The 21,934-nt window shown below is 42.2% G+C and overlaps 1 protein-coding gene across 4 annotated transcripts in view; it reads left to right on the top strand.

Annotated features, from left to right (window-relative positions):
- The window catches only part of pip5k1ca (phosphatidylinositol-4-phosphate 5-kinase, type I, gamma a), a 40,191-nt gene extending 18,589 nt beyond the window's left edge, over positions 1–21,602 (top strand). Inside the window, exons 6-18 of one of the 4 annotated variants that reach the window (XM_046392049.1) lie at positions 2,257–2,409; positions 5,171–5,470; positions 6,318–6,526; positions 7,418–7,501; positions 7,653–7,701; positions 9,013–9,097; positions 9,461–9,622; positions 10,049–10,190; positions 10,402–10,434; positions 10,687–10,806; positions 13,325–13,586; positions 17,345–17,434; positions 18,950–21,602. In XM_046392049.1, the coding sequence (XP_046248005.1) occupies positions 2,257–2,409; positions 5,171–5,470; positions 6,318–6,526; positions 7,418–7,501; positions 7,653–7,701; positions 9,013–9,097; positions 9,461–9,622; positions 10,049–10,190; positions 10,402–10,434; positions 10,687–10,806; positions 13,325–13,586; positions 17,345–17,434; positions 18,950–18,952 (1,692 nt within the window). In that variant the 3' untranslated portion in view covers positions 18,953–21,602. Of the gene's footprint in view, positions 1–2,256; positions 2,410–5,170; positions 5,471–6,317; positions 6,527–7,417; positions 7,502–7,652; positions 7,702–9,012; positions 9,098–9,460; positions 9,623–10,048; positions 10,191–10,401; positions 10,435–10,686; positions 10,807–13,324; positions 13,587–13,828; positions 13,974–14,948; positions 15,291–17,344; positions 17,435–18,949 lie in introns of those variants that run through there. The other 3 variants (XM_046392050.1, XM_046392051.1, XM_046392052.1) reach the window with 3 other exon arrangements.
- The last annotated feature ends 332 nt before the right edge of the window (positions 21,603–21,934 follow it).

Consider the following 21,934-nt stretch of genomic DNA (forward strand, 5'->3'; position numbering starts at 1 on the left):
TAGTCTGTGTTTCTACATGTTCTATATGCACCCATCATCAGTGTTTCAGTACTTCAACCACGTCCTGCCTTGTTTCTGCCATCTTTTCAGAGCCAGTCTGTGGTTACTAATAATCACCATATGTCTACTCATAAGTCATCTGGGGACATACAATCACAAAAAGACATTTGTTTGACAAGTGTTTTGGTGTGACTTGGTGAAGAAACAGGCTCTCACAGTCAGAAACTCAAGACTGTATTCATGCACTTTCTTCTTTCTATATGTACTAACTTAAGAGTTAGCTTCTTGTTCTAATATTAGAAATACACAACCCTGGGGGCACAAGGTGCTCTAATTCAGTCTAATTGGTTTTAACAATAGAAAGCATCTTTAGTTAGAGGACTCTGGTTTTTAAGAGAGATCCTGAATGTCTTTCAGATCCAGCTGCACTGGTCTCAGTAGCTAATATGCCTGGCATTTTTGCACTCTTTTCAACAACACATTAGTACCCTTTAAAGGAATTTTCTGTAGAGGTCGTAATGAGGTGTCTCTGAGCTGTGCAGTTCTGATTCATTGTCAGAGTAGCAAGACTAAATCATGGAGAGCTGTCACATAAATAGTTCAAAAACAATAAACAAGAGATAAACAAGGTAAAAGCAGGTATAAATTGTTTTAAAGCAAATGGAGCTGGCTCAGGCGTCATCATGTGATGGATGGATTATTGATCAGGTAATAACTTTGGCCCCCTCTCATTCAATGCTGCGTGCAAGCAGAAATCTTGGTGTTGTGGAGGTGTTGACATGCAGGGCTGCAAATGAGCATTTCTTCCCTCTGTAGACAGGCCTCTGCCAGTTATGTTCTTGATCATTTGTTTTCTCTAAAAACGTCTAACAAAAGTGACAAACACCCGTTTCATAGTCCAAAATCCAAAGACATTTAGTTTAGTATCGCACATGATTGAGAAAAGCATTAAATCCTCACAGTGGGAAGGCTGGAACCAGTAATGTAATAGTGGCCGACTGTTGCAGCTCTGGAGATACGCTCCTACGATTTAAAAACAACCTCGTTCCAGTAATTTGCAGCTCATTCAGAGAAACTAGAAAGAGAAACAAGTGGCAACAATGTCTTACTTCCATTAGTAGTTAGTGGTTAAATAATGTGTTTAGCTGTCCTTTATAGCAGATTTCAGTAATTTTTTTTTATCCCAACCCAACTTTATCTCTTTTAAGTATGTTTTGTGTACAAAGAGTTTCCTGTCTGTTAAAATAGCCTTCTGACTGTGAAGATAACATCCTTTTATGTGCCACTGTGTGCGTGTTACCATTTCCACTCAGCCATTCGAACATTTTTCCACTAACCCTGTTCAGCTATGTTTGGAAATGTGAAAAAAAGGCATGAAATTAAATGTCAGGCTCTTTCCGAGAGGCATGTTTCTAAAGTGAGCCATTAGCACAAGGTAGTTGGGAGCAGCTTTGCCTTTTTAAAAAAATGATGTCTGTCGTTGCTTGCTTTTAAGCAGCCGAGACAGAGAGAAAGGGAGAGACGATGGGCTAATAAGCTGAGCTCATCGTTGCATCAGCAACAGGAGTCTGATGTGTGTATTAACACAGCTAGAATTTCAAAGCAGTCTTTATTTCACAACTAACTCAGTCTCATCTGCATGTACTGCACTTCGTCCTCACTTGCTCACCCACAATCTATACTACTTCATATGTTACTACCCCTCTCAGCATTAATCTGTCAGTCTGTCCCTCTTCACTACATTTTCTATATTACATAGTTACAGTCGTATATCTTTATCACTTTCTTCTATACTTGCCTGTTTTATGAGTTGTTGTTTTTTCCCAAAATTCGATTCAAATGGTAGAAAATTAACACAGTTTTCTTGGAGAAAACATTTTTAAAAAATCACCAATTTTTCTGTTGTTTATTAAAAGCTTTAGAAAAGGGTGAGAGAGGTTCCTGTCTGGGGGAGCATCTTTGACCAACTGGATAGCTTGTCGCAGTTTAGTTAAGGACTAATATGAATACGTTTGAACTTTCTATGCTTTATTTTGACTGTGATTATTGAACCGTAATTTGGGTTAAGTAAATTATTTAGTTATATAATTAATTATTTTTAATGCTTTGGTGAATACCAGAATATAAGCATTGTGCTAGGCTGATAGGTGAGGCTAATCAGGGTATCAGATCAGTTTGTTACAGATTTCTTATGTTTTGACCAGTGTTTCTTTGTTTCTCTCTATCTCTCTCTTTGTGTTTTTATGTCCCCCAAAGTACTCACTATGTAATGAGCCTCTGATCGAGTTGTCCAATCCTGGAGCGAGTGGCTCAGTCTTCTACCTTACAAAGGACGACGAGTTCATCATCAAGACTGTGATGCACAAGGAGGCTGAATTCTTACAGAAACTGCTGCCTGGATACTACATGGTAAGCGTGTATGAGGAAACTCTGTGTCAGTGCGTAATATCAAAGTTAGATTAAAACTAAATTGGAAATCAAATAATCTCCTGCTGCATTTCAGGTGTACTTGCCTGGGGAGCCAGTGCTGTGGCTTTCAGGTTCAGTGGTTTCCCCCCATTTTCCCTTTATGGCAGGCATCACACATGCAGGGTGATGCATGGCGAATAAATATTGCTCATGCTTGCGAATATCCATGCTCAGATACAACAGTAAGCCTGTCGTGATACTATCAAGGCACATGCACATATAATGAACACACAGTACAAAAGGTGATGTTTGAATGCATCACTCACACTTTCATTTGAATGTCAACCTCCCCGACGTTCTTATTTTCAACCATATTTTTAGATCTCAGGTTTATGTAAGACCCTGGAAATCTCTCCTCCGAGCATGACATCCTTTTCGTGTTAAAACAGACATAACAACACTGTGATCTCTGACTGCAACCTCGGGCCATGCGGTTTCATAAGAGACTGGCCAGTGTTTTTCAGCAGTACCCCTTCCCACCCTCTCCACAGTCTGTGGGCTCATACTGAATGAATTCAACCAGCAACAGTTCCATGTATGTCCATGCTACCAATCCAGCCTCTTCAAGGTTCACAGCCTACAGCCTCGTGTTTATTTATGCGCCGACAGCTGTGGCCAAAGACCACTGCAGGAATTCATTTAATCATTTATGGACGCTAAAGGCTCAGCACATGTGCTGTGACCTTTTCCATCATTTTGGTTGTGCACAGGAGCGTTTTTGTAGGTGCACTTACTCTAAGAAAGAGGTTTAATGAAGACAGAGAGATTCAGGCTCATATAAGACGGCTGTAGCCTGTGGCCAGAGCGGGTGGACTGTGGACAGAATAGCACAGACAGACAGGCAGATTAAACCCATGCTAAGAGAAATACAAAACATAATGTATATGGATAAAATTTAGCGGAGTCAGAAAGTTCATGGTGTAAAGACCAAAATAAAAACCAGCAGTGTAATGTAGCGAAATCAAGTGTCAGTCATATAAGCTCATCCGTATGAAGCAAACATATCGGGCAACATGCAGGCAGTCATTGGTGGAGCTGCTCATGTCTTCTACAGCTGACTGGCTGACAGAAGTGGGCTGGCTGAGGAGTGTGGCTCTGGGCAGCATACAGATCACAGTGATGTAACCGACTCCAATGCTGCCACTTCTCTCCCTTCTGTGTGTTCATTCGCTCTATTATACGTCTGGTCTTTCCTTTCTCTCTCACGTTTTAACGTCTTATCGCCATCCCTGCTGTTCTGACACTCTCGGTGTAATTTATTTTCCTTTATCTCTCGCTCTACTCCACCCTATTAATCCACTGCTTCTCCTCTTGCCTCCTCCTTTGTGTTTATATTTGCTCTCCATCCCTCTCCTCTCTCTCCTCTTCCTCACGTGTCTGTGATGTTGGCTCGTCACTGCTATGCCCTCTTAACATTGACAGAAGGGTCGTGTTTGGCTGAGGGCCGAATATGATCTCTCTCTCTCTCTCTCTCTCTCTCTCTCTCTCTCTCTCTCTCTCTCTCTCTCTCTCCATCCTCTCTGTCATTTTGCTTCCCTCTCGACTAGTTTCTCTCATATGAAGGTCATTTACAGAGTGCCTTACAAGAGGACCTTTTAACCACACTTCCACATTAATCCCTCATCTCTCCTCTGCCTGTCCCTCTTTCCTTCTCCTCCTGTATGCTGTGTTTTATCACTATAGGGACCAGGTATTTCTCCCTCTCTTTTTCTCTTTCCTCTCATTTTTCTAATGGGACTGAGTCGGCCCTGGTCCCAAGGTCAATGCAGGTTTTTAACTAAGCACCCAGCTCATTTGTTTGCATTGACTGCTGAAATGTTCAGTGGGTGATCGAGGGTCTTGCGATGAGCAAAGACACGAGTATGTAACAATAGAGCTAAATACTAAAAGTGCTATTTAAAATAGTTGTCCATGATTAAGGTAACCTTTGTTTTTGTCATTTTTTGGTGCACTTCATTCATGTAAGGGGCCATTGTAGGTCTGAATTATTTTCATCAAGGAATAATCAGCCGATCATCTTCTCTAATTCTCTCACTTCTGTCAATCAGTTGTTTGTTCAGTCAATGAAATGTCAGACAGCAAATAAAAATACCTAAAATCCAAAGTGATTTCCTAAAATTTCCACCTGTGCTCCCATTATGCATAACATGTATGTGACATGTTTGTTTACTAGAGCAAAGTTCTGGTTCATCATTATTTTCACACAAATTTCAACATAGATTTTCTATTTGTAATACATTTTTTGAACCTGGGTTTAAAAGTCAGACTGGGTTATAAGGCTCCACTACTGTCCCTGTGTGATTCTGGTGAGATGCACTGTGGCTGGATTGAACCCAAATGAGAAATAGTCGCAGTTTGATTCTGAGCACGTTATGTTACGTTGACCAGTTAACTATGTGCAGAACATGTGTCGCTATGAATTTTTAAAGGTCCCAGAAATGAAAAATGATTCTGTCTTGTTACCTTGTGTTCCTGTTCATACACCAAAAAAAGAACAGTTTCACACGTTTTTATATAAAAGTGACAATCTTTTTTCCCTCCAGTAAAGTGTCAAAAACTCTTACTGTTTTTGGCGCATTTTGTTCTTGGACTATTATAAATATTCAATCCACTAAAATGTGATCATACATTTTGTTGTGACCTTTCCAACTTTTCCCAAACAAATCATTAAAGATGCTTTTTGTATTGCACTCTGCTTCAGAACCTGAACCAAAACCCTCGCACTTTGCTGCCCAAGTTTTTCGGCCTCTACTGTGTCCAGTCGGGTGGGAAGAACATCCGCGTGGTGGTGATGAACAACGTCCTTCCCCGCGTAGTCCGCATGCACCTCAAATACGACCTGAAGGGCTCCACCTACAAGAGGCGAGCATCCAAGAAGGAAAGAGAGAAGGCCAGGCCCACTTTCAAAGACCTGGACTTCATGCAGGACCAGCAGGATGGACTGATGCTGGACCAGGACACTTACAATGCACTGGTCAAAACTTTACAGAGAGACTGCCTGGTGAGTTTGGTGGAGAGGATACATTGCAGCTGCTGTTTAAAGGCTCTGCTTCTATTTTATGTTGAGATAGACGGGTGAGAAAAATGGCTTGAAGGGGGAAGAACCCGCTTAGCGTGGGAGATAGTGAGGGTATTATACTGATTCTGAAGGAGGATCCACATAACACCCTGATCAAGAGTCTCTAGAGAGATCCTCCAGAGAGAGAGAAAGGCAATAATAGTTAGAGGGAAGGATTAGAGGGATGATAGAAGGAAGGATAAATTGATGCCATAATGCACTGTCTCAAAGGGGAAAAAGGGAGTAGACAGTCCACAAAAAAGTAGAATGTAGTGGAGTAGAAAGTCCATGAAAGGAAATGGAGAAGAGTTGGAAAAACCAAGATACTTATGGTGCCCTGATTAATAATAGAGGAGAGGCAGGAGTGAAGGAGGCAGAGAAAGAGAAAGCTATTTATGAGAGTGTTTGGTGTTCCCAGGATGCCTCACGATAAATCAGAGCTTTGTTATGAGCCAGAGGTTTAACAGGGTGTCGGGACTGGTAGCAGGCCTGCCTTGTTCTTCTAAATCACCACCTCACATTTACTTTTATAGTGCATATGCTTAGAACAGAGCGTATGTGCACACACTGGCTATCTTATACATTGTTTATGAATGTGTGCGTGCCTGTGCATCACTGTGTACAGCCCTCTGGGTAGCATTGACATCCCCAGAGTTACAGCTCTCATTCCCTCCTGTGCTGTTCCTGAACAAAAGCTGGATCTGGATGAAAGCTTTCACCCTGATTTACACATCACGTGTCTGTCAGTCACTGCACACTTACACTTGCCTGTATGTTTCCCTTTGCTCAGGTGCTGGAGAGCTTTAAGATCATGGACTACAGTCTGCTGCTCGGGGTTCACAACATGGACCAGGCGGAGAGGGAGAGGCAGATGGAGGGCTCCCAGGGCGGCAGTGATGAGAAGAGACCCGTGGCCCAGCAGAAGGCCTTGTACTCCACAGCCATGGAGTCCATCCAGGGAGGAGCCACCTGCGGGGGGTCCATCGACACTGACGACACGTGAGTTCAGCCAGCGAGACAAGAGGCTGTTGGCAGAGGAGCTCGGTGATAAATGTCACTACTGACACTGAAAGAGTTATTCTCTGAGACAAGAGAGTTCATGTCTCAGTCTCAGTCAGTTCGTGCGATTTTGATGACAATAAATGGAGTGGAATGGAAATGAACAGTTATGAACTTGTACACAGTAACTCTTATTTAAATGATTTCTTCAAATTACTCTGCCACTGAAAGTTATGGTGCCACACTACACTGCCCCTCTTTAGCCCCAGCTTCCCCTGCAATATTTCACAACCTGTTTGCAGTCCTATCAATTTTAACCAATTTTAAGCACAAACGGGCAAACAACCCTTAAGAGAAAATAGTCTGAGAAGACAGCAAGCTTAAAGGATCACACTGAAGCAGGATGCTCCAGTTTGAGGTGATCCTGAGGGCACACTTGAAATTTACCCTTCAAGCGGTCATTGTTGTTGTGGCAGAAGATCTGAGGCTGTGCTTTGCTTCACTGTGGATTAAAAGGTTGGTAGTTTGACTGGAGGCCAACACCTGCCAACTCTGAAATTAAGACTTAAATTAAGTTGGGATTTTGACTATGGCTGGAGTAAAGTTGCTATAGTCTAAATTATATTGCATAGCATGAATGAGGGAATATAGCCTGAATGATTAAATAAATAAAAAGATCTTGATTTTCTTTTTCTGTTTTAGTTCAAAGAAATAAAAATATCCAGCCTTCGCCATTAGATTCTCACGTCACATTTCACATAGAACCCACATAGGGAGTTCTACAGAGGCAATGAATGCCATTAATTAGATGATATCTAGCGTGAGACAAAAATGTTGTACGAAATAATGTGGTTTTTTTGATTCAAAATAATGCTGAAAATTTGTTTTTAGGATGGGTGGTATCCCCGCTGTGAATGGAAAAGGAGAGAGACTTCTTCTCTACATTGGAATCATCGACATCTTACAATCCTACAGGTGATCATCACTGTAGTCATGTGATTAGCCATGTGCCAAAGCAACTTCATCACGTCAGACAGCACATTTAAGGTCCTCACCCTGCAGGCTTATGTTCGTGTAAGACATGTTTAACCTCACTGTTCAACTGTGCTTCTCTTTGTTTCCGCAGGCTAATAAAGAAACTGGAGCACACATGGAAGGCTTTGGTTCATGACGGAGTGAGTTTTTAATAGCTTTTTTTTAGAGACACCAGCCAGATGCAAAAACCGACCGGTTTGTTTCCATGAAGTTTCTTATCAGAGTACACAATACAACAACAGTTCCAGTTAATGAGGAGCAGACGCCGTAGCCTCAAGCTTCTTTGGTTTCTGTAAAGACTTTTATTTGGTTTGGCAAAATTCAGCATTTTGCCAAATCATTCAGCCTGTCTTTCTGTGTGTACTTTCTGTCAGACAGACACACAGTGTTGTGTGAGCCACATTGTCACATTTTCTTCTATTTTATTTGAATTCCATGTTTGCACTTATTATTTAGATGAATGAGCCTGTGTCTGTTCGGTTTTTGAAACAGTCCCCGTGTACTTTTTGAAAAATGTCATGACCACGTACATTATTAGTGTGCTTCAATGAACAAATATGACCTCAGTCAAGAAGATTTGCACCTCATACCAGGCTACGCAATGTTACAGTATGCTGCCAGGTCAGATTTCACTATTTAAGAGTCATGTTGCAGAAATGTATCTAAAGTTAGTAAAGCATTTCAGAATGCCTCCCAGTGGAATAAGAAACAGGACAATAGAAAGATAAACACGTACTACAGTTACTTTTTACATAAAAATTGACTTAATTGATAAGTGATTTTATTTGTATGGATGTGACTTCGGTCAGACAGTTTACTGCTCACACTCAGGGATGGGTATGATCTCTCAGCTATGAAGCACCTCACATCCCTTCATCTGCTCTGGGGTTTACACTTTACATCATCACCGGATCGTTCTCAAGATAGAATCAGCCCTATCAATAATCTCTCTCCTGACTCACTCCACTCCCCCACTGTGAAACACACTCGTGCACAACAACGTAACAGCCTCCTGTGCGTCACCATTGCCGATGATAATGGATACCCCTCGCTCTCTCTTTATTACACACAGTCGGCTCACTTGGGTGAATGCCATCAAAGATGTTACTCATAGCGAAGTTCCAGTGATGCGGATGCAAAAAGCTAATAATAACTGAGCTGCTGTTCCTTCACTTCCTCCGTCTTATCCATCCCTCTGTCAGTGTAAACCAAACACACAGTGTCATCAGTCAGTCTGCTGGCAGAGTGATCTGAGCCTGCTGCAGCATAAATAATGAAGAGACATGTCTGTAGCCTTTTCTGTGTTTTTTGTCTGGTGGTTTGACCCAGAGTAAAGGCATTGATCTGGGACAGTGAAGGGACGAATAGACAGTTTAATCTGCAGTAAGCACTGATTTGATCATTTTATTCATGCACTGTTTGTCTCGTTAATCTCTCCGTCTCTCCCTCAGGACACCGTATCAGTCCACCGGCCAGGTTTCTATGCCGACAGGTTCTTCAAATTCATGAACAACACGGTTTTCAAGAAGAGCTCCTGTGAGTTCAGTTTACATGAGGACACTGCCTTACATAGTCAGAGCTGGCTGTGTTGGAAGAACCACAGACACAAATGTCAGATGCCAGGCTTTGGTCTCTTTTAACTGCCGAGCCTTGACAGTAAAATCTGATACAGTAGCTAACTGCCTTATTAGGTGCTGCTTCTTGTCGTGTGAGTACATGATTCTGCTCCGTTTTCGTTCTTTTTGTGAGGATATTCACACAGAAAGAAAGAACTCTTTGTGATGGAGCAGAATCATTTCAAAGCCTGTTTTACTAATGCTTAGTCTCTTGTTTTGGCTGCGCCAGATGCCATATAGCATGCCCATTTTCTTTAACATGTTAATGTTCATTGCCCTTCAGCTCTGAAGTCATCGCCATCCAAGAAGGGTCGCGTGTCATTGACGGTGCCTAAGTGCGCTGGTCCTGGTGCAGCCTGGTCAGCCAGCCAGCTACCCTCTGAGAGAGATGAGAATATCTACGACCTTAGAGGAGCTCGCAGCTTCCCAACATTGGAGGATGAGGGTAAATAACACCTGCATGCAGTTATGCAATGCAGTGACTCAACCCAAGACATCCAGACAGAGATGACTGGAGCAGAGGACGTTCACGGAGACAGATTTTACCAGAATTCAGCATCTGTCAGTCACTGTGGAGTATCAGGGGTTACAGAGTTTTTACTTCAGGCAGCTTTCAAGTGACATGAAAATGTCTGACAGTCTCTTTTTGTAAACAACAACACGACTCATTGCTAAAGTCCTTGATAAACAACAGGCTTGTAGCTTTTGCCATGGCAAACACAGGCTACACAAGCAGGACAACACTTATAGTGAAATAAAATGAATAATATGTATAGGAACAGAAAATTAGTAGGTTCTAGCTCTCTCAGAAATAAATATAGTAAATATGTAATATGTATGTGTTTCTCTCTTCCATTTTCTTCTTCTCCAGGGCGACCAGATCTTCACCCATGCACTCCTCCATCATTTGAGGAGGCCACCACAGCGTCCATTGCCACCACTCTCTCTTCCACCACCTCTCTGTCCATCCCAGAGAGGTCACCCTCTGACACGGCTGAGCACCCCCGCTACAGGTGCCAACACACACACACCCACACACACACACATACACTTTGAAACCCTGGAGTTATCCATTGCACTGAGGCCTAACATAGCATAGCATAGAGCATATTTCAGTGTAACTTCTTCCAGTGATTTGTGTTCATATGTCTTGTTTTGCTTTGAGTGCATCAGTTTTTTCAGTTCACATACAGCTGGTAGTGACACTGTGTCCTCTGTCTGCAGGAGGCACACCCAGTCTCTCAGCCATGACGGGAGGTAAGGCTGGAGCATGAATGTTTCTTTCTCTTTATGAACCTTTTTCAGCAGCATTAACTGAGTTGTTTTCATGACGTCTTAAAGGTTTTCAAAGCATTAGACATTTCTGGGTGTGGTGGGTGGGTGGAAGAAAAGTCGGTGAGGTCAGCCTGTTTATGAGTAGGCCCATTCTTCCTGTTGCTAAGATGTGGCTGTGTTTGTTTTGCACACATGTTTCATTTCCTCTCTGCTTGTTATGTTGTGTTTGCTCAGGACCCAGGAGGAGCTGCGTGTGCGTGAGGAGGATCAGCAGACCATCACAGTGGAGGTGGAGCTGAAGAGGCACGACAGTGAGCCCACCATCTACGTTCCAGAAGCTTCACCTGAAACCAGGTTACAGCAACAACACAGTGGCACACTCCAAGCTGAATTAATGATTTCTCAGTAATGCTGCTACAGTGTATCAGTGTAGTCTAATGAATGAAACAAATAAGATATATAAAAGATGAATGCACTTTCACTTGTTTGAAGCATATAAGGTAAATCTAGAAACATATACATATATATATATATCCACTGCACATGTGAAGGGTAGTATTAGTAATAGACTCCGATCTTTCACGACAAGAAATCCAGTTCAGTTCCAGTTTCAAAATTGTTTTTGAGAAGTGAAAAATATATTCAAATAAAAATTCATCTGTCTTGCAACATGCTGTCATATTTTGCACACCTTCAAACACAGCAACCCTCCATAATGTTCAATAGAAATGTATCGTCACTGCCTCGTGAAAAAAATGTATCTCCAAAATTCATTTTTTCCAAGAGCATTTTGTTTACTATGCGCTCCAATGATGTGCGTGTTATTGTATATATTATATTATATATTATATATATGTGTTATTTACGATCCTCTGGTCTCATTTTTATGTCCCACCGAACTTGACTATTCTACATCACCACTTAATACATTATGCTAACAAAATGCTTTTGGTTCGCATTTTATATTGAAATCAAGATAAATCATGGGCAAATTGTAATCTGATATTGACATGCACAACCATCAGTTTGACTGATGGTTGTATAAATACCCAACAAAACGTTGAAAGTAGTGATACGTGTTTTTTGTTGGACAGCGACGATATCTGGGTACCTGTGCCACGGACCCGGATAAGCGGTAGCAAGGAAATGAAATGAAAATTCCATGTACGCAAAATAAATATATCCCTGACACACACATCTGTGTCCTTTTCACTGTAAAAGACAAAAAGAGCTCTGTCATACACTCTCTGTGACCCGACCTCGATGTAGGATGGATAAGCTGTAATGAGTCCTTTATGACCCCAATCATCAATATGGCTTGGTTTGATGTTGCATTATAAATAACTTGCTGCCAGTGTCTCACCTGGGCTCAGCCAGCTGTTAGATTAGCACACTTCACCTGTCTCACACACACACACAGTTTCAACATGGCACACAGATCAACACTGAAAGCAGCTTGACCCCTTTGTTTATTGGTCTCTGGAGTCGCCTGTGATGGACAGTTAAATGCTGCAGGCGCTGCGGAGCTCCATCTACTCTACAGTATTCAGGTTATGTGAGTGTGCGCACATGCATGTAAATTTGTGCGGGGTTTTTTGTATGCGGTGACATTGCAAGGCAGACAGGGGCCTGAAGAAGACCTGACATGGGGGGACCAGCCAGCAGAAGTAGGTCAGTGGGGCGGGAAGCGTGCAGGCTTGCGGTTGCTCCCATAAAGCTGGAATGACCTGACACTTTGCATATTCAAACCTGTTTTTTTTTTTTTATTATTAAATTAACTGATTTGGCATTTTGGCCTTATTTGAAAAGTGAAACTGCGTCAAAAACAGCAGGGGAGATGTAACTCAAAATCACATACAAACATGGTGCTTTAGTCAGACTCACATTTAAACTCAGGTTAGGTCACTGAGGATCAGGGTGTGATTGCTAAGGGAAACCAACTGAATAATTGGTTCTGATGCCGAGACGGTGGTGGCTAGACATATGGCCTGGGGCTCTGGATGGAGCTGGCAGGCAGGAGAGAGGAGGGGGTCGTGAGAACAGCTGAGACCGCGACAGGCGACTGAATTAGCCTTCTGACTGAGCCCAAGCCTCCTGGCTGTCTGTAACTTACCTGCAGCTGGAGAAGTGATTGGATGGGTATTAGAGCAGAGAGATAGGGTGAAGAAAAGGGAATGGGAAGATTGATTGGAAGAGAAAGATGAAGATTTGAAGTAAGAAACGCTTGAGTAAAAGACTGGAGGGAGAGAAATAGAACAGCTGCAAATAAAAGATGAGGAGTCTGATATACAGAGAGTCCCTGATGCATTATATGTACAGTTTTGTAGAGATATATCTAAGTGAATTTAGAGATGGTGTGACAGACTTTCTGTACTGCAACTCCCATCCTGTCCTCGGCTTTTTTACCTCAGTGGCCAACTGCTTTGCTTTTCCTCCGGGAGAGCTAATCTTAAACACAGTGTCTGAGAAAGCAATGTGGATGTGCCTAAATCCTTCTTAATAGTTTACGATCTGGACAGGAACAATACGGGATTGTGGCCACACACAACCATCTGGCAAATCTTAGAGCCTAAGAAGATAAACACCCATACAGACAGCTGTTGAATTTTAGCCGCGGTGTGTTTTGTCCAGTAGCTTGGTCCTGTTCTTCTGCAGTGCTGCAGGAAACTGGCTTTAGGCAACTGACCCAATTAATGTTGATTCCTCTGTGTGTGTGGATAACAAGGTTGTTTATTTTGTCCTTAAATTACATAGACTGTCCTGTCTACATCCTCACAGCATTGTTGAGAAAGTGCCTTGAGGGGCCCCACAGTGTCAGACTTTGAAAGGTCTCCACTAACTGTTAAACCATCCCATTTCCACCTTCCCACAGTGGGGTTCAGGCAGCAGCTGGTGCCGAGGCTCCAGATGATGCTGCAGCAGCGCCTTCTGGCTCTTCGTCAGCACCTGAAGCAGCTTCTTCCTCCTCATCTGTCCCGGCTGCTCCCTCCTCTCCTGGGGCAGCCAAAGAAGCCCCGTCCAGTCCCAAAGTGGTGGTGGAGGCAGACAGGGCCAGCCAGATGTCCGGCTCAGGGTGCGCCAGCCAGGCTTCAGTCGATGACGACGATGATGTGCCAATCACAGATATCTACTTTGTAAGTAAAACCCTACACACACACACACACACACACACATATATTTTGGTTTCTTTTAAATGACATCCTTGTTAAGACAAAAGTACACATCTAAACACATCTAGCTAGCTCCCATCACTGTCATTTGCTGTTTTTGACATTTTTATTTAACCATCTTAAATATTTAATCAGCATCAATAATACATTTTCGATAAATGTATTCATAATCTGAAAGTAAAGGACTGTGTGATGCTCCCCTACAGAGGCGTTGACAGAAGGATGCAGCAGCTCAGGCTGGTATGAGAACAGTGTGTGCGGTGATTGCTTGCCGTGTATGGTGCCTTCAGTTAAAGGAATACTTCGACGTTCATCTCTGGTCTTATGCTATGCTAAGCTAAGCTAGGCTTCATACTGTACAGACATGAGAGTGGTATCTTCTCAGCTCTGTAAGAAAGCAAATAAGCATATTTCCCAAAATGTCGAACTATTTCTTTGAACACCGTGTACTGCAGTATGCACTCTGTGGTGATTGCAGTGTGACAGTAGCATGTCAACATCAGTCTGCAGTTCCTGTCTAATATGATTGTTAACAAGGTTGCAGACACACTCAGCAGTTTTGTTTGCATAACAAATGAAGCTTTTGCAGTTTGCGTGTGTTCAGTCTACAGGATCATCCCACTAAAAGCAACCAGCCATCATCAGATAGCGTTGTGTTGGCACGTCTAAATGTGCCCAAAAGAGCGACTATAAATGAATGCATGAGTTTCAGGTGGAGGATGGAGAGAGGAGCTGGCGATCACAGTTACAGATAGAAACGTTCCCACCTGGCTCACACTCCTGCTGGGTGTCTCCTGTCAGGAATCAAACACCCTCTAATGTGGCATGAGAAATCCCAATGGCCAGCATGTTAGTCAGTGAGCTCCCTCAGTCATTTAACAGCCCTCTCAACTGACCAGCTCTGGCTGAAGGTCAGTTCATTGCAAGGAGGGGGACACACTCTGTGCATAGCAGCAGGGGGTCTGTGCACATCCTGAAGTGTAAATACAGAGAAACGGGCTGGGAGTAAAGTAAGTTGTTTTGTCTACTGTTAACACGCTGCCAAAGACCCAAACTTAAGTATGAAAGCTCCAAATATCTTATTATCTTAGATTATCTTAGATTTAAACTGTCAGGGTCTCTACTGCCCCTGAGGGATAAGCGGTATAGAAAATGGATGGATGGATGGTCTCTACTGCTTCACTCAGTTTGGCCATTCAGTGGCTCAGTCATCCAACTCGTCATCTGATCATCCTCTGTACTCCTGTCTTTTTCTGCTATCTCAATCATCATCATTATCATCATTATCAGCAGCATTTCTCCCCTCTGATATCCCACACAAAGCAGGCCTGTGCATCACCACTCACCCTGCTGTTTCCAGTGATAAATGTTTCAGGTGCTGGACCACATCATTCACACAGATAAAGCAAGAAGCACAGGGCAGTTTCAGCAGTATTGCCTCTGTATCGTCACTCTGCTTGTTTCTCATATTGTTCAGAAGCCCTTTCTGAGCTGGCAGAAATCTGTATTATTGTGTATGATGGAGCAGTGTCTCACAGCAGTATTTTCTAAGGCAGAAATCCATCACTTACTTAATTGCTGCTTGTAATTCAAGTGATTGTAAGACAGAGCAGGTGTGAAAAAAGCAAATTGCTCCAGTGCTCCAAAAACCTGTTCAGAGCTCAGTCGCATTTTGCTAGTAAGTGACTTTCTGTACATTCAAGCAAATGTCATTTCTTTTGTTATGGGGTTTGGTTTGGTTTTCACTGCACAAATGCGAGCATTTTTTTTTGCAGGAGAGACTCAAAATAAATCAGTTTTCAGGCCGTGTATGTTTGTTTATACATCACAATGTTATTCTGCCAAGTGTGCATCATTTCACTGTGAGATTGAAGTGATTGCTCAAGACACAGAGGAAGATAGGTGTGTGGTGTGTGGTGTGTGTGTGTGTGTGTGTGTTATCACTTAACAGGTTCAGAGTGGCTCGTGACTAAATTATTCAGACACTATCAACAGTCTCCACCTTCACTTTGCATGATTCGCACTCCTTCGCCGCTGTCCTCCACATCTGATTGTTCTTTTGTCTTCTCTGCCTCATCTTCACTTCTTTGCCTCAACTCTCCTCTGCTCTGTTCGCCCATTTTATTTTATTCTCACCTTCCTCAGTTCCATGCAGTCCTGAATCATATTCTTCTCCTACTCGCTCTTTCTTACTAACTTTTCCCTCTTGGTCTGCTTTTTCCTCAGTCACGTGATTGTCCTTACTAGTCATAATGGAAGTGGTGAGGTAGTAGCTTGTTGTGTGGAAGGTGGGGCGAAAATAGAGAGGCTGCCAGACTTGTGAACCTATCTGTCACCACTGACTCATCCAGTGTACCTCTGCTGGGTTACACACAGGACAGTCTTTTTCATTTTCACCTCAGCATGCTTCTTTTTTCATTCCTTTTTTCATTGTCTCTGTCCTTCTCCGCCCTACTTCATCTTTTCCTGTTCCCTGTTGTTGCCAGTTTCCTGATGGGAGGACCTGGGTGGTCTCTCCTCTCCGACAGAGGAGGAAAAGCCAGTCCAGTTGGCCAGTAAGTGAGATCTGAGTAAGATGGTGCTAGTCTCAAAAGTGGTCCCTTGCGTGGTGTTAGACTCGATCAGTCCAGATCACGTTGCTGTTGGTTTAATGAAACGTGATTACAGTGCTGAGAGGAAACAAGGTTTTCTGCAGCTTTGTGTCGTTTATTCACTCTAGGTACTTTTGCCATGTTGTTGAAACTAGAAAACAATTCCAACCTTCTCCAATTCAAAGAAAATGAAGTGCGGGAGGACAAAGACTTCTTATTTAACAATCTGGCTTTCTGTTTCTCTTGATTTCATCTTTTAAATCCCCATTTGTTTCCTCACTCACTGACAGCCTGCCTCATCCCCCTTTGCACCTGCCTGGATAGTGTGCGAGCACCAATGTGTTGAGCTTTGTTTACGTGTGTGTGTGTGTGTGTGTGTGTGTGTGAATGTGCGTGAGTTAGTGTGAGATCAACCCACACCACCTCCACCTTCATCACCATTGCCAACATACCATGCTGCAGCTGCTTCCCTCTCTTAAAGGGCTGGTACCTTCAAGAAGCACCTACCAAAGCTTTTAGAGACATTATGCAAAGAGCGCTTTTGCTTGTTGTAAAGTTGGGGGTGGGGGATGGGGAGGACGACATTCTCTTTTTGTGTTTTGCTTCGACTGAGGATGCTTTCTTTGTCCGACTGTCCCAGCATCCTGGCTTTGTTCCCGTTCCCACCTCCTCGTTCCCGCTCCTCATCCTTCCCATTGGGCTGATGCAGCGACTCATCCCTCGCTCTGCACACTTCACTTTGCGCCCCAGGAGCTAGTCCAGATGGGCCAAAACATATGACTTAATCACACATCAGTAAAACTCATCAGAATATGTACATGCTTAACAGCACTCCTCTGTGCAAGCTGTTATTTTACAAAATTTTCATCTCTGTCGTCTAACTGCCAAAAGGATTAACACATCTTTTTAACACTTTTTACATTTTTACACTCACATGATTTGTCAAATTCACACTTTCCGATGTCTCTCAGCAACATTTCCTCCTATATGCATCCCTAATTTTCATTTCCTGTCTTGTCTTTTCTTCTTCTGTGATGTCTTGTGTCTTTCTCCTGCCTGCCCCTGCTGCTTGTCTCTGTACTTCTGGCCTTTCCTCTGTCCCCCTCTGCTGTGGTGGGTGTGTAAAAACAGCCTCCAGAGGACAGGACCTGGGTGTACTCTCCGCTACACTATGGCTCAGAGTCTAAGGCCCTGCCAGATGGGGATTGGGAAAGAGAGACAGTAAGTGAGAAGCACCAAAATATTGAGTACAGGAAAATCCCTTAGACAAGGATCGAAATCAGTTGTGCTTGGTGGTGATTGTTTTTTTCCGGATAACATGGATGGAGAGGATCAGTTTGCTCGTGTAAAACAAGCTTCTCAGGTTCAAAAGTCCATCCTTGCTCCAAGAGTAGATGTGCTCTGCATCCAGAAACCCACCCCTACATCACAGCATTCATTCCTCATTGATAAGTGGGTGGAAATGGTCCCTTTTAGCTTCCATGACCATTTAGTCCACGATCAGCCATCCTGTGTCCCTCCAACAACAAGCTCACTCAGCGTTTACCACACGGCGTTACTGCATCGGACTGAAGCCTCATGCATCATCACATTTTTGCAGCTCATGTGGTAGAAGGGTACACATATGATATGTACTTTAAACTCGCAGAAGAATCACATTTTTACAGAACATGGCCATCATCTCGGTTCATCTTTGGCAATTTGGGTGGGTTTTTTTTAAACGAAACAATATACTGATTTTAAGCATTTTTGAGTTTACTCTGAGATGTTATAAGTTAAGAGTTTGTTTTCAGTTTAAAAGTTTCTATGTAAAATGTTATTACCTCAGAACAATCTAACAAATCTTACAAATAAAGTTAGAAATGTGCAGCTGTGGTTGTGAGGCTGCTGCTCGTCTGCTTTGTTCCACGTCGCTGAATTTGCCCGTATTCCTGTTGTATGACAGGCTCATCTACCACTGCTGCTTTTTTTCCTGCTTATTTTATTTTTCATCTTCTCAGACACAACTTTACACCAGGGAGATCCCGAAGCAAGTTTTGTTACGACATTCCTGTTCAAGTCATTTAATAACCAGTTCAATTTAGGCAGATAGATGTGACGTAAGATGTAAAAGGATATTGTGTTCCAACTTGCTTCATCCCCGCTCCATATAAATGTGATGCCTTACGATAAGGGGCATGCTCACAGTACCTGGCTCTTCTTTTATTTTCTAGTTTAGAGTAATTCTACTCGGCAAATGCTTGTCAGCACTTCTTCCTATGCTACAAGTTTCACATGATGTGTGTTTACACCACACATGACAGCTGGAGAAGAGGGAGCACAGTGAGCTTAAATTCATTAAAGGCCAGCATGTGATAGGAATTATATAGGTGGTTCAGATGAATGAAAATATGTTTTACAGCATCAGCTGGTCATATTCCACTAAATCCACATCAGATGTTAGTTACCTCACCGGGAACTCAAACTGCGGGCTGTGTCAAAACCTTACACTCTGTTATCACTTTGATGTGTAATACCTGAAAATATCCACACTATCCCTATGTGTATGTTTATGAGATTTCTGCTTGCCCGGTTTATTCTACTTTCCCGTGTCCCCTTCATTCTCTAAAGGCACTTTTATTAACTGCTTCGTGAGGTGTGACAGAATCCACATTTCACACCCTGAGAAGATAAAAATGTGTTTGCTGTGTACACTCTGCCTCATGCATTCACTCTGTCCGTCTGTCTGTCCAACAGTAAACCCCGCTCTCTGGTGGAAAGGAGCGAACGTCTCGGTGAAGAGGACTCTTCGGTCTGTGGTCCGGACCTTAGCAGTAGCAGCAGAATCTCTGTCTGAACCAGGATTTTAAACACACATGCAGAAACTGAACACACCGAGGGGACGAGTACCCGGGGGAGGGGGGGGATCCTGATGGTGATGACATCACTGATACACAAGCGTCCCTGCCTTTCACCCTTGACAAATGGAAATTATATCAATTTAATAATAATGTGTGCGTGTGACATACAGTAGTGTGTATTCGGCTGTAGTCTTAAATGTTTGACATACATGTAAGACCCTAGTAGCTCACAGTGCCTGTGAAAAGCATCCACCCCCTGGAAGTTTTCATGTTTTATTGAATCACAGCAGGTTTATTGTGACTTTTTTGACACTGATGAGAACAACAAGACTTTGATGTTACTAAACATAAAATAAAACACAGTAACTTCCAAGTGGGGTGGATACTTTTGTAGGTATTGTACAGTATGTTCCAGTTCACACAAGCACAGCTCTCCAATATGTTCCACAGGCTTTTCAATGCACTCCTGCTGAGCAGCACACAGAAAATTTGGCCAATCAGGAGAAGCCCACCAGCCCTCCCTGGTACCAGTTGTGTTGCTGTTGTAACCCTCGTCACCTGACATCCAGCTTTCTTTCAGCAGCTGGAAGAGGGATGTGGGAGCAGCACATGCAGCCACAAGTAGAAGTCAGTGTGCCGAGTGAATGGACAAGCCTGTGGTGCTGGAGGACTCTGCCTGCACGTATAGAACGGGAGATACAATGAAAAGCATCATTTGGCCAATCAGAGCAGAACATTTAGATGTCTCCGTCATCCTCACATTTTCAGTAGTGAATATTTGCAGTTTGTGTTGTAGAGGGAAGAATTAAACACATTGTTTGGTTTAGTGAATATGTACAGCGCAGAGTTGTTTCATTCATGACTTAATTTATTATTTATATCAAATGTTTCAGCAACATTTTTTAGCTTTTCTTTGGCTGTTTTGCTACTGTGAATTTTTATTTATTTTGTCTGTATTTTATTCTAATCTTTTTACTTTTACTCTTTTTTTATTTGAATCCAAAGAACTTAAAAAAACTTGTTTTGATCGTTTCATCACTACACCGCTTTTTATTCAGTGTTACTACTTTGTTCACTAAACTTATGGATCATTCCTTCAAAACAGAAGGCATAAATTTCCACACTAAGGCAGCAGACATTGTCAGTCATTATAGTTATCTTCACACCATTACAATGTCTTCCAGTGTTGCCCTATTTTTTGGACAGATGCACACAAATTATTTGTAACAATAGAATTTCATATTTTCTTTTTTTTTCTTCATAGATAGTAAAATAAGGAGTATATCAGTGACTATCTCTGGTTGCCCTCACCTCCTCACAATAGGAAATCCATTGACTGGACACTTCAAATGTATGTAGATATAGAGCATCAGTTGTAGTATTTGCAGTCAATATCGTACCTGTTATCTGTATATGTGAGTGAACACAGTACGTTGCAGTGTTGACTCGGTGAGACACAGCAGTTTGTGAGTGGGCTGAATGTTGTTTGCACTCGTCAAGAGGACCTGAAGATGAACTAGTGATAGAGGCCAAATAAAACGTAACATCACGTTATCTTCGTTTCTGCTCACACAGGCTGTTATTTAGACGGCGTTTATGTTAGGATTATCATGCGTGTGTGTTGGTGAAGTCAATCACAGTCATTGTAGTGTTTACTGTAGTCTCTCTGTGGCTGACACCTTAGGACTCTCTAAGACTTAAGTTCAGCAGACTTTTTTTTTTAAAGTGAAACTTCTGAAGCAGTTTCCTCAGTTGGTTGGTACGTTTCTATGTGTGTTTGCGTGTAAGGGAGGACACATCAATGTCAGACTTTGTAAAATAGAAATCAGCTCATTCTCATGATGTGCAGTGGCCAGTTGTAATCGGTTTGCTGTTGTTCATCACATGGAGACCATAGCAGCAATATTTTGTACAGTCTAGCTTTTAATTTCATTTTTATTGCCTTATTGAGAAATTTTACATGTAGGCCTATTGTTTATATTTTTTTCACTCGTGCTGTAGTATTTATTTTTCTTTCTCATTGTTGTGCTCCTGAGAATGTGTACATAAAATTATAAATACATATATAAAGATATACAAATATATTTTCCATTTGAATCGGAGAATATTATTTTTATTTGGTTTTATTTTTGCTGCTGGGCAAGAAATGATTGCAATCTACTTAATTTTCTGTACCATACTCTTCAGTGTGTTTACTGAGATGCAGCTGCTGTATATTTATGGTCTACAAACCACAGCTGTTTCTTTGTAAGATATCCAAAATTGAGAGATTTGTGGGTTTTACTGTACATGCAAATCAATAGGAATTCTTCCAACTGTTCAGCTGTGTTGTGTATGTGTTTTCAAATCGCTGTGTGCCCTCATCCGATCAGGAGAGTCCTTTACAGAGACATAGCATGATTTCAAAATGAATATGCATATCAGAAATGTGTATTTATGTATATCTGTGTATATTCATCTATTTATACGTGAGGATAAATAGATGGCTGTATGTGTGTGTTTGGACTCAATCAGAATGACTACAAAATAAAGCAGTTCTATGAATTGTTGTCCATGGAAATAGCGTCATTGTTATCAGCCAGCTCAAAGTCCAGTCAAAAATAACGGAAACCCACACTGACAATTGTGGCTTAAAGTAAGATACATGTATTTAATCAGTATTCAGCTATACACAAAAGTACCGTGAAACATGTAAATGAGTATTATTGGTGGTGATGAGTGTATGGATGTGGGTAAATGTAATGATGAAATGAACTAAGGCCTGCAACCTGGAAGAAGAGAGCGAGAGGGAGAACTGAAACATCCAGCTCTGTGATTGTGATCAGAAGGAGTCGATTCACATGTGACTCAACATCCTGACATACAACCTCCACAGAAACGG

Source organism: Scatophagus argus, chromosome 6, assembly GCF_020382885.2.
Source record: "Scatophagus argus isolate fScaArg1 chromosome 6, fScaArg1.pri, whole genome shotgun sequence".
NCBI lineage: Eukaryota > Metazoa > Chordata > Actinopteri > Scatophagidae > Scatophagus > Scatophagus argus.